At 34.4% G+C, this 12,366-nt stretch overlaps 1 protein-coding gene across 1 annotated transcript; it reads right to left on the bottom strand.

The window, feature by feature from the left end:
• Positions 1-1,007: 1,007 nt before the first annotated feature.
• On the bottom strand, positions 1,008-10,045 carry LOC120186704 (protein transport protein SEC31 homolog B-like). The gene is made up of 22 exons (XM_039190582.1): positions 9,480-10,045; positions 8,374-8,428; positions 8,127-8,249; positions 7,918-8,014; positions 7,802-7,838; positions 7,610-7,715; positions 7,469-7,526; positions 6,912-7,009; positions 6,673-6,792; positions 6,300-6,342; positions 5,813-5,931; positions 5,575-5,702; positions 4,920-5,463; positions 4,666-4,758; positions 4,378-4,563; positions 4,080-4,293; positions 3,628-3,707; positions 3,326-3,499; positions 2,517-2,645; positions 2,150-2,429; positions 1,469-1,707; positions 1,008-1,365 (listed from the first exon to the last, which is right to left on the bottom strand). The coding sequence occupies exons 1-22, from the start codon at positions 9,794-9,796 to the stop codon at positions 1,276-1,278; spliced, it is 3,330 nt and encodes a 1,109-aa protein (XP_039046513.1). The 5' UTR covers positions 9,797-10,045; the 3' UTR covers positions 1,008-1,275.
• Between the last annotated feature and the right edge of the window lie 2,321 nt (positions 10,046-12,366).

The following is a 12,366-nucleotide window of genomic DNA, read 5'->3' as shown; positions in this document are numbered from 1 at the left end:
GAGAGTAAGGGAATATGTCTTTAGTTGTTAGCAGGAAGCAACAAAGTCTACGTTCCCAAATATCAAAAGGCTTTACAGCTCAAATATGCACATCATTACATCCTGCAATACAGTTGAATGAGCCCATCACTGCCTAATTATTGGGTCTAACAATAGAAATTTCTTTGGAAAATGTCAATTTCACTCATCAACGTGGAAACAAAATGTGGGACAAAAAAGAGAAGAGCAAAAAGGTGAAGGGTTAACGTGTCTATTTAGTTTTTTCTCCCCTAATTTGTGGAAACTGTCAAGCACAAACGAAAGGACCACTTTCTCTAGAGAGTAAAGGTTCAAGGATCGAATGATTTCCATTTCTTTAGATTTAGATGGACAACCAGCCATTTTATTATTTATTTCAATTTTTTTCATCCAAGGTAGATGGTGTGAGCAGAAACGGATATAGAATTTTATATTAAAGGAGTGAATTTATAAAATTTTAGATAGCAAATTTATATAATTTGAGGAAATAAAAATATATTATCAATAAAAAATACACAAAAATCTAAAATATAAGAAAATTTGAAATTTTCAAAAATCTATCAAAAAAATAATCATATTCTTTTGAGTTGTATAAATAATATGTTCCGAAAACACAGTTTCTGTTGACTACAAGCTCTTATTAACATAAACTATGAACAATCAATCATATGATGAATAAAACCATTGTTAAAACACATAACTAGCGTCATAATATGATTTATTTTGCAGTTCCATGATACATGTTCAAAAGATACAGCTCACAAAGAAATAGAAGATGGAAAGGAAACCAACAACGAAATGAAATTATAAGAATTTTATTAAAAACATTCTGTTTTCATGTTAATTGATAAAAAAGAAAAGCATACGGGTTGTACAAGTAATGGTCCATGCAGAAACCCAACAGTGCAGTGCAACAACAGCATGTCCATCCAATTCGCCCAGTGATGGGAATTCTGGTCCCACAAATGGGGTGAAAATGGAAGCTCAACTAAATGAACCAACTCTACTTTCTCCATACTAAAAAATGTCTAATGGAAAACAATCAACATTATGTCCTGAAAACTAATTCCACTAACTGCAGGCAAGTACTTTAGCAGGAAGCATCTAATGGACCAAATTAACCAAAACCCTGCAGGCAGCAAACAGAAGTGGAGAGCCATTCAAAGGATTTATAAGTGCCCCAAGTGTGAGACCGCATGAGGGAAAATAACTGAGACTTTGGAATCCGCCCTCTTTGATTTTGTGCATTTTCGTAACTTATCTTACGTTCTGCCTCGTCTTAATCATTCGCTTGAGAGTTGCAAGCCAAAAGTTGCACTCATCCCACTCACTTGTAGTAAGAAGAACCTGTTTCAGGGGAGAGATAAAAGGTGAACACAAAATTGAAGCAGTTTTAGTTTAGTTTCCCACGTTAAGAAATCAGAATAAACGTTCCTTCCCCCCACCATACCTGGATTTGCAGAGCCGTACCAAAATCATCCTTGTCCAAAGCCTGGCAGAGCTGAATAAGTTTATCAGAAGCATTTTTTGAAATGTCTCCACTGTTGAGTTTAGCAAATAAGGCACCAATTTTCTTTGAATTGTCTTCTATTTCACGCTTCTTCGCTGGGTTTGCACGTGCACCTCCAAGTGCTTGAGATGTCTCATTAAAAAGTCTAGTTAAGGTAGTTATTACAGATTTTTGGTGGGCTGAAAATAGCAAACAAGGTAAAGTCACTACCAAAAGTATTTATATCAACATATACAAATACATACATAAATGTTTATGTATATTATCTATTAGCTTGCTGAAATCCATTAACAAATTTGATTGATCTGGGGAGTTCCTAAGCCACAGATTATACCATCAATCGTATTAATGTAGACTATGCAAGTTCAAAAGGAGGAATAACTAGTGCGAAGAATACAAAAGAAATTTCAAAGATACCGTTTTTTTGAGAATTTATTATATTTTGTAAACGTTCTACCATAGGGTAATAATTTAAAGATAAATATTACTTATTTTTTGGATAGTAAACCTCATTCTGGAGTAATCCAGAAGAGTGGTGGACAGACCATACGTGTAGAGTATCTCCATAATCCAATAAACATCTACAGCATTAGCATAAGCAACCAAGAAACTAGCAGTTACCAGGTACATTTGATGTATCAGCGGTCTGCACTGTTGGTGGAGCAGCAGCAGGTGCTGCAGGTGGCTGTATAGGTGCTGACTGTGTAGTGCTGGTAGGTTGCATTGGGCCCATACCAGGTCTTTGAACGGGTGTGTTCGTAACTGGCATAAAACCCCTAGGTGCTGGGGTGGGAACCGCAACTTGTGGCATGTGGGGGCCAGGAACTGATCCCACTTGTGATGGGACAGGTGCAAATGAACCAGCCGCAGGGGGAGCAGGATAGGTAGGATTTGCAGCACCCTGAAAACCATGCAAAAATAAATCAGTGTACCAGTCTTGGAATAATAACTATGGTGTCGACTATAAATTAAATGTAGCTGTACACACAGGATATAACTGAGAACCCAAGGTAGTTGGCTGCTGGTATTGATCAGCATTTCTTAGAACAGGAGGATTTGAAGGAACAAAGGGTCTAACAGTAGGCTGAGTGATCTCGGGTGAAGGAGCAAAATTTTTCTGGAAGAACGAGAAACTTTTAGTCAAGGATCAAGCTGATATACTAAATTCAAAGACAATCAAGCATTAAAATACTAAAAATGCAAGCTAGAAAAAATTAGTAAGCCAGAGTCCAGAGATATAGTGTTCATTTTGGATTACCACGGCCTTTTCAATGCAATAGCTAATCTTCTTTCTGCAAATACTCAAGTCATTTCTTCAAAACAGGATATGCAAAATATCAAATCCAAATAAACATACGATGCCGGTTTGGTTCAGATTTTCAATTTTTCCAATTTTGGCCCAACATAGTGGATCTCAGAAAAAACTAGTAAAAACTTTTAGATTGGCAATAAAAGCTGTTTGTAGGTTGAAAAACTATCAAGTCAATCAAGATTGCAAACTTTTTAGCAGCAACATTTGCAAACATATAATTATCCCATGCTAGTTTTAGCCTGGCCTTGTTGTCCTAATTAAACCCATTCTTTCAATCAAACAATCTCTAGACAAGCACTTTCTTTTCCTGAGAATACATCCAAATGGATGGTATGATTCATCGACTGTATTTAGGTGCTGAGGTAGCATGCCAGATTAAAAGTAAAACCAGAAGAAAACAACAAATATTATTCCAACTTAGCCACTGATTTAAGTCTACCATCAAATAGATTGCTGTGCACAAAAAGAAACCAAATACAGTGTACCTGAGAAATATGGGGAGGTTGGGTTGGAACAAACATGTTGGCACTGGCCGGAGGTGTTTGAGATACATATGAGGGAGGAGGAGCATATCCTCCATATGTAGAATAAGAAGGCTGATAATTTTCGTTATAAGAACTGCCAGGAACACTTGGCTGAATCTGTGATGCAGCTGAATCCTAAGGAATGAGGAAAAGCAAACCCCCCCCCCCAACAAAAAAAAAGCCATCAACAGTATCAAAACAGATTATCAAGGTGAAATCAATCAAAAACAGATCATTTAGAAGAGAAATGCAAGATAAAGAACCTGATATAAATGTTGTGAAGGCTCAAAGACTGGTCCACCTGGATGAGAGTTCTCAAAACCAGCAGATTTAGCTTCTTTCACTGCAAGATAAAAAATAGTGGTCACAAAACTTAGCTCAGGCATCAGTAAGCTAATTTCATGTCCTCGTTATCTCTAGTCAGTAGTCACAAGAAAACCTGTAAAATAGAATGGAAGAAACTAGGACACCAGAAAAATGCATCTAATAGACCTTTTTTTTATAAGAACATCTAATAGACCTTGACTTAACCTAGATCACCAAAGCTTAAGCACTATTAAGTTCTCTAACAAGTCGAAATATTTTGACATTTCAGTCGCTGACACGACCATTTTCATATGAGTTACTTGAAAAAAGTATAAATTAGCATGAGTAGATCAAAAACCCATATGCAACACCACTACAGCAGAAACCATTGTCCCTCTAAAGCACATACCAGGTTCTGTAGAGAGCGCAATACGATCTTTTAAGATCACTAGTTCAGGTGACAGCTCATCAGAACCCAACAATTTTAAGTATTCCATTGCTGTTGTTAAAAGCCCTTGACTTGCCAAAATTTCAGCATATTTCTCAACGAGCTTGCAAAGGGATGCACTAAATCGCTTCTGGCCAGTTGCCAAAGCAAGGACAATGGTCTTTTCCATCAAATCCTAGAAGACAATCATCAATAGTCAGATTTCTGTCCAGAAAAACTTAAATTTTAATTTTTTGAGTACTATACATTACTAACTTACCTGGAGAAGATCGACATAAGATTTCCCATCATATGCAGTTGACAGGCACCTTGACCAAATCTCTATTGTCTTATCAATATTTCCTGCACATATGTAACATAGAGTTGCTGCCAGAGTATTCCCATTGACCATTAGTTTTGAAGCAAGCGTATCACAGAGTACAGTCCACTCCTCCCCCTGTGCAAACTGCTTATCAAATATGATTAATAAGTCCATAATAATAACAATACCAGGTTATAGAATATGCTGATAAACCAATATACATCTACTTCCAAAATAGAAACTTACTGTACAGAGGAGCGCTAACGTTTCTTTCCAGAATTTCAAAGGTCTGGTGTTGACAAGGCTCATGAGATCATTGTTCACCATTGCAGAGACAACCTAAAACAGCAGAGCTAACACATGATTTCCAAACTTACGTGACAAATGAAGAAACAAAAAAAGAAGTAAACCTGTAGCCAATGTAAATATTGAGAATCTGAATTCCTATTTCTACAAAGATACATATTAAACCATTCAGATAATATAAAATGTTACTTCACCTTCATGTATGGCGAATGGCTCATCTTAAGATACTGATCACATGTGTTTGACCATAAGGAGGGACCACCAACATGAGCAATAACTAAAGCATCAGCCATTTTATTTGCAGCAATGCACTGAGCAACTGCTCCCTTATAGTCACCAACCACCAACGCACATTGTACAGCATCATCAAATGATGGATCTGAACTTTCCTCCAGTCTGTCTGTTTCTTGAGGTATTAAATCTGTGCTAGGAACAGTGCTCTCAACAGAAAAATTATTTTCAGAAGTTGAAACAGGGGTATCAGCTTTGGGACTTGGAAGATTGTCGAAGAAATCTTCCCCATTATCAACTGCAAATGGGGCAGCCACTTTCTCACCCTCATAGCTCACCTTATCCTCAAGCGTAACATCATTTACAGCCTGAGAAAGGTCATCTTGTACAGTATCTTTTTCTTCAGGTAGACTAAAACCAAGATGTGTGAGCAACTTTGCCCTAGCTGTCCCGTCATCTTCAAACATCACTTCTAGAAAGCCCCAAGTTTCCCGATCATCCAGAGATCTGTATAGAATTCCAAATGAACCATAAAAGTATTAACTGGTAGAAGAACCAAATTGTTTGACAAAGGACAAGAATAAAAACAACTACAATTCCTTAATTCAGATGACATACTCAGACTCTTGGGCCTTCTTTTCACATAAAACCCTTAGTGAAGACCTCTCCCCGTTCTGTATCACTGATTCAAATTCAGATGAACGGACGACCAGCCTTTCTTCAGCATCTAAGTTATGCAAAAACACCTGAAAATAGCATATATGCATTAAGTTCCCGAAGAGAAGAATGCCAGTGGCATTTAAATATAATTTTTTTTTGGGTGGGGGGTGGGGGAGTGGGGGCTGGCAATATCTACCTCTGATGATGCAGAACTACCTAAACCAGATAACCGAGGGCGAAAAGATACAAGTTTTCCTCCAAAACCAAAAGATGCCCCAACAGGACGTTTATACCATTTTGGAGCTCTCAATGACACTGCACGAAAATGAAGTACCAATAATATAAATATTAGTATAATCTTAGAAACAAGAAGTGAGTATCTTCCCAAACTAATATTGGCAGTCAGCAATGTGTTTCTCATTGACTACCAAAGCTTAATAGTAATAAGGTCAAATATTGAAAAAGATGTATATACAATAATAATTATACATATTATACACACACGCACACGCACACACATATATATATACATGTAGTAGTTCAATACTGGCCTACCCAGCCCAGTATATAATCATAGATGGAGAACATAGATATTTCAACCCGAATCAAATTGAAGGCTAGTAAACAGTCCAAACCAACTCTGTGGTTAAAATACAAATACCAGAAATAAAAAGATGAATTACCTGCACCAAAATCACCCTCCCCAACACCATATCGACTACAACCCTGCAGAATAAAGGTAACAAATTACCCCAAAGTTGTTAAATCTAGGGTTCAAGGAGGAAAGAGTTCTGAGAGGCATAATTGTTGGTACTGGTCCTACCGGACAAGTATCATTTTCTTAAACAAACCCGCTAGAGCAATAAGATTAAAAGAATTCGCCACAATAAATTACAAGAGTACTCCCAACAAGATACATAACATGCCATCCCTAAACAAGTGTATGATAATGATAAGCAGATTGCAATTGATCTGTCATACATATGTCCAACTGCTAAGAAATCTTTGTTTACAAAACCATAATAAATAGGAAAGATAATTTAAACAAGGTCATACCTCAATATTGTAAATCCCTATTTTTCCATCAAATGAAGATGCTGATATTATTCCTGGTATCTTTGAATACCAGTGCACATCAAAGTTCCAGTTGGTGCCAGCAGGCAACTCACAGACAATCTATTACCCAAATGGAAAAAATAAAAAAAATCACAATTCAGACTATACTTGTTTGATAAAAGAACAGATGTCAGAAGGAAAGCCTAAAGCATATAACAATAATTAACACATTCACCCACCTCTCCAGTAACTGTATCCCAACAAATAGTTCGATTGTCTTTGGAACATGTGAGTAAATAAGAGCTGTCTGAGGGACACCATGCCATTGCAATTACACCTGGAAAAATAACCGCAAACTATCTGAACCAAAAATAACACAATTCCTATTCGACTTCTGACAAGAAAATACCTAGAAAATAATGCATAAACAGAAGTGGAGATGGATAACTGCCAGAAAAATTGAACAAATGACCAATACAAGGGAAGAGACAATATCCTAATTTATCAAGGACCACTTCCGACTAGGGCACCTATTCAATCTTAATACTATGGTCTGCTGTCAGCTTAAATGAAAATAGTTAATCAATAATTTCGCCCTTCCATTGTCATTGGAACTCTAATTGAGGAAAAAAATATAGGCAACTGCTTCTCAATTCTAGAGAGAGAGAAAAGCAAAATAGAAAATACTCAATAGCATATAATTCTTGTATCAAATACAGAAACAAACATCCAAAGTAAAGAAGATAACACTATCAGCAAGTTTTAAACAATGAATCAACTTGTCAAGCACAGTTACCTTTTGTGTGCCCTACAAATTCCTTCACTGGTGACATTATATTTCGCATGTCCCAAAGCTGTTAGCAAAAATACCAGAAATTAACAAATTCCAACAAATAGATATCCTCAATAGAAGCAATGTCATCAATAAGACCATTACCCTAAGCGCAGGTGAGCCATCTTCATCAGATGCAACAACAAGTTGTGTAGCAACATCAGGATGCCACTGCAAAACAGAGCTTCGTCTTCTTATGGAATCTGCAAAACTGTAATTAAAGGGGGAAAGGTTAGGTCAAAATTGAAGTAACACGCAGACACCTAGAAGATTTACGTGGGAAAAAATGAAATTTACCTTATCACTGGTTTTTGCTTCTTCAAGTCCCAAACAACTGGAAAGATAAAACCATAAATTTCCTGGCTAAGCTTAAATAACGAGACAAAAAATCTAGTGTCCATTCATTTACTCACCGGTTGTTCCATTATATGAAGTTGATGCCAATATGTGTTGAACCTTGCTATTCCAAGAGAGAAATGAGATTTCACCCTGAGTGGCAGAACCGCTACCCTGCATGATTACCGAAAAACCTTTCAGATGCCTCCAGACTTTTTTCCTTCTTTTTCCACAGGGGTAGTATATCTAAAAGGCATCCAATGAATACACAGAAGAATACATGTACCTTAAGAGGCGGAAAATGAGAGGGTTGTGCTGGTGCTGCCAAATCCCAGATGCAAATTTCACCATCATCTGCCCCAGATGCTAATAAGTTTGGAGCAATTGCATTGAACTCAAGACCACGAACCTGAAATATGGGAATTGGGGAAGGAAAATAAGTAGACATACAATGCAATCTTCAAATGATTGACGAAAAATTTCATCTATTTGGATCAAGATTCAAGCATTTGTTACAGAAAAAAGTAACTCACAGGTCCTTTGTGCTTTGAAAGATGTCCAACAAGAGCTTGTTCATTTTCCTCAGAACTGGGGAAATGAAGCAACGAAAAATTACTAGTTTAATCATATATATCACCTTAAAGAAAATCTAGTGATAATTAGCAAAAATCTTCTGAAGAGAAAAATATGAAAGTAATCAAATCCAATCTTGAAAAAAAAAAGACATTAAAAGAACAGGTAAAATAGTGTCACTGCCATAAGAAAGGGTCCCAATAAAAAACCAACTTTTTTTTTGTGTGGTAGGGGGGGCTCCCAAAAGATAAAGTTCAACTTTTACTTTTGGACTCTTAAGACTCTAGAAAAATACAGCATAGACCTAACGTAACCAGAAAGCAGATACCAGGAAAGAAAAATGTTTACTGCTCTTTAACCACATGCATAACTCACCCAGTTAAAAGCCTACACAAAATAATCAATCCAACTTACACAGGAATATAAAACAAGAAGTATGCCAACATAAGTATTTTGCTCTATGCTATGAACATCCAATTATCATTAACAATCATTCCTAATTCCTAGGCCAACACCCCAAAAATACCATTGACACACGAAAGAAAGTACAAAACATGTCCGTAGCCTACTCAACGGGAATGCAGAAATGATCTAGCACAACAAATTAATGTCCATTTTATCCAACTTGCTCTAGCTAAACAAAGAAACTAAGAAGAAATTTTAAAATAGAAGTATATTTCAAATAAATAATTCACCCAGAGTCGATTCAAACTTACAACCAACCATCGTCCAATACAGTTACAATAAGTAATCTAGAACTCACAAATCGCGTGCACATTATAACTAAATGAAGCCTAAAAAGCTGGAGCCTTGAAGTAGCTACAAAATTAGAGAAAGTCCACATCCGAATTGTATCAATGCTGATTAGATAACAGAACAATTTAATCCCAAACAACTACAAAGGCACAACTTATTCCCATCCACACAAATCTTTTACACTAAATACTCACAATATATCCAGTTAATTTATAGAAACAAAAGAGTGGGCAATTAATTGAAAACATTACCAACTCAAGCGAAAAAAAGTTGGATAAATGGAATGTAAGCACAAGAAAATCCAATTTACCGGATCAGGTTTAAGGGATTCCAAAGATCGATGCTACCATCAACGAGGCCACCAGCAATGAGCCCAAGCGAAAACTCATCTGAACCGGACCCGTTCTTGCCCCAAGCTAGGCGGTTAAAGCGCTCTGAACTAGGGCACTCGCCTACAAGGGGAAGCTCGAGATCTTCACTCTGGAAATCAAACTTGAAGATATCGAGATTCGCTGATGAACTGAAGGATAGATCCACGGCCCCAGACATCGTGCCAGCCGCCATGTACGGCGCGTCCGGTGCCAGCGCCACTGACGCCGATCTATTCACCCCTTTTACACACGCCATTCGATTAAAAGCAAGTTTTATAGTTCCCTACCCCAAAATGCCTATCAATTTTTTTCCTGAGGATCCAGTAAGAAATAAATAAAGATCGAATAGCAATTATGAATTAAGAGATCAAATAGATATGATTTGGATGAAAACGATGTGAATTTGGACAATTAGGATTTGATCTGATTTTGGAAATTCAGAAAGAGAAGATAGAGAGAGAGGGAATTGAAGACTTTATGAGCGGAACACGGTGAGTGGTTTTTTTTTTCATTTCTTATATGACATTTATATTTGTCTTTTTAGTATTTTTAATTGGTCAAATTTGCTTATAGTCTCTCTACCATATTCGATACGCGATTTAGTCCTTATGTTTTTGCCATTTATTCTAAATAGTTAATCACATATTTTTTTCCTAAAATCAACTAAGAGGTCTCTCATTAAAAGAATTTTTTTTAATGAGAGTTTAAACAATTGCATCAGAGTGTGTGATTAAATATTTTTTAGCATATATTAGTTTATAATTGTTCCAGATTATTCAAAAGAAAAAATAATTTACTCAAAATAATTAAATAATATTAATTAAATTACAAAAATATAAGATTAATTTACATTAAAGAAAGTAACTAACTTTCAAATTTAATCACAGTTACGGTTCAAAACATAATTCTACTTTTATTTTTTGAGATCGGGTGAAATTAATAAATATCAAATTTATTTAATAAACACTATTATGCATGAACTTTCTTTGATTTCATATAAATGTATACGTAAAAACGCTAATTTTAATTTGATTGTGCATATTTTTTTTTATTATTTATACGCATTTAAAGTAACTAAATAATTAAATAATTTATATTAAATAAATATAATTATTTACTCATCTAATAAATAAATATAAAATAATTTTATGTAGACAACAATGTTAATATATTTTTAAAATGAATCTATATTAAATTGTCACGTATGAGCCCATAAGAGATAAGTTAAAATGGAAAGATTGAATTTTTATAATCTTGAGCTCTCAAATTTGAATTCCATCTCATATAAATTATGTGAGTTTTGATTAAATTTATTTATAATTTCAAAAATATTATTTTATGGGACTATACAAATTTATTTTGATCTAATATATATCTAATTTATACATTTTAATAATTAATTCTACTAAAAATAATCAGATATATTTTTTATAATCGTTAATCAACCAAAATTGTACCTATACCTTCTCGAAAATAAATATGCATGAAATTATACATTATCAAAACTTATGTATCAAATTGCATGTTAGATAAAGTTTGCCTGTACTTTCGCGATTTATCCCATGAGAAGGACGTTATTTTTGTAAGCATAACAACTCAGGAAGTGACACGTGGATCACTTTTAATATTGACAAGCTTAGAGAAAAAGAGAAACAAGACTGAAGAAAGCTCTTCCCTAATATGGTACTATGGTTTGTGTTGGGCTCAAGATTGAGCTCAAAACCAATGGTAAAATTGGCCAATAAGTCAAGCTGGTAAAAATTTAGCCATTAGGCTAACCCGAATTTTAATTCAGGATCTCTACAAATGCTACAATATATGGTAAATTCGTCAAGTTCATATAACGAATTTATTTAAATAATATTTTTTATTCAAATTTGAGTTTCAAAAAACATATTTTTTATTAGAATTTATTATGATAGAGTGATAAACTTGAATAAAAAATATTTTATTAAAATTTATCACATCAACGTGATGAATTCCAAGTCATTGTAAATATCCCAAAATAATTTTAGAAATGGGTAATGGAGTTAATATTTTTATTTGTCTGGCCTGTTGGGCCATTTTCACCCAAAATCAATCTTGTTTAGAATCAGAAATGTCGTGTGACTATATATTGTTTTAGACCCTAAAACCAATTCAATATTAGTATTTCTAGTTTAATATATAAAAAGATAATTAATGTGGTCCTTTGATAGATAGAAATCATCAATGATCTAATACAATATTGATATAATAGTTTATGATATTGATGTAGAGGTCTATATGCTAATGATGATATGAATAGGAGTTTAATTAATTTTTTAGAAATTTCAATGGCTTAATTCATTTTAGAAAGTTCAAATGTTTATTTGACATTTAAATAAAAGTACAATTTTAAAAATAAAAAATATTATAATATTAAAAAAATTAAGAAAATATTAAAAATATTGGAAATTATGAAATGCTAAATTATAATTTATTAAAATATTTAAAAGTATTTATAATGTCTTAACAAAATTGGTCACTTTCATCATAAAGGTATTTGAATATCTCTAGACAATATGAATTTGTTGTCATTCTTATATTTTCAACTAAATCAACCTTGCATTAGAGTCGTAACGACTTTTTAGGTCCATTCTTATCGTTTAAAAAACATGAGATAGAGTTTATAGCAAAATAATATTCATGAGTCTTATTTTAGGTCACTAATTTTATTTTCTTAATTGTATTCGGTGTCATCGTGTAGTATCAATTAGGGTGGCAATTAGGTAGAAAAAAATGGAAAACTGTGGGGATCCGAACCGACAAGATAGAGAATAACTGAAATCTTCATTTATGGGATGA

Source organism: Hibiscus syriacus, unplaced genomic scaffold (assembly GCF_006381635.1).
Source record: "Hibiscus syriacus cultivar Baekdansim isolate YM2019G1 unplaced genomic scaffold, ASM638163v2 tig00004013_pilon, whole genome shotgun sequence".
NCBI classification, from domain to species: Eukaryota; Viridiplantae; Streptophyta; class Magnoliopsida; order Malvales; family Malvaceae; genus Hibiscus; species Hibiscus syriacus.
Note: the sequence above shows the minus strand (reverse complement) of the source record. Positions and strands in the feature narration are given on the sequence as shown.

Coding starts and splice junctions, on each gene's coding strand:
- LOC120186704 (XM_039190582.1), bottom strand. CDS start 9,796: ATGGCGTGTGTAAAAGGGGTGAATAGATCGGCGTCAGTGGCGCTGGCA. Junction 7,716..7,801: donor AAGCAAAAACCAGTGATAAG/GTAAATTTCATT, acceptor CTTTAATTACAG/TTTTGCAGATTCCATAAGAA. Junction 7,527..7,609: donor ATGGCTCACCTGCGCTTAGG/GTAATGGTCTTA, acceptor TTTTGCTAACAG/CTTTGGGACATGCGAAATAT.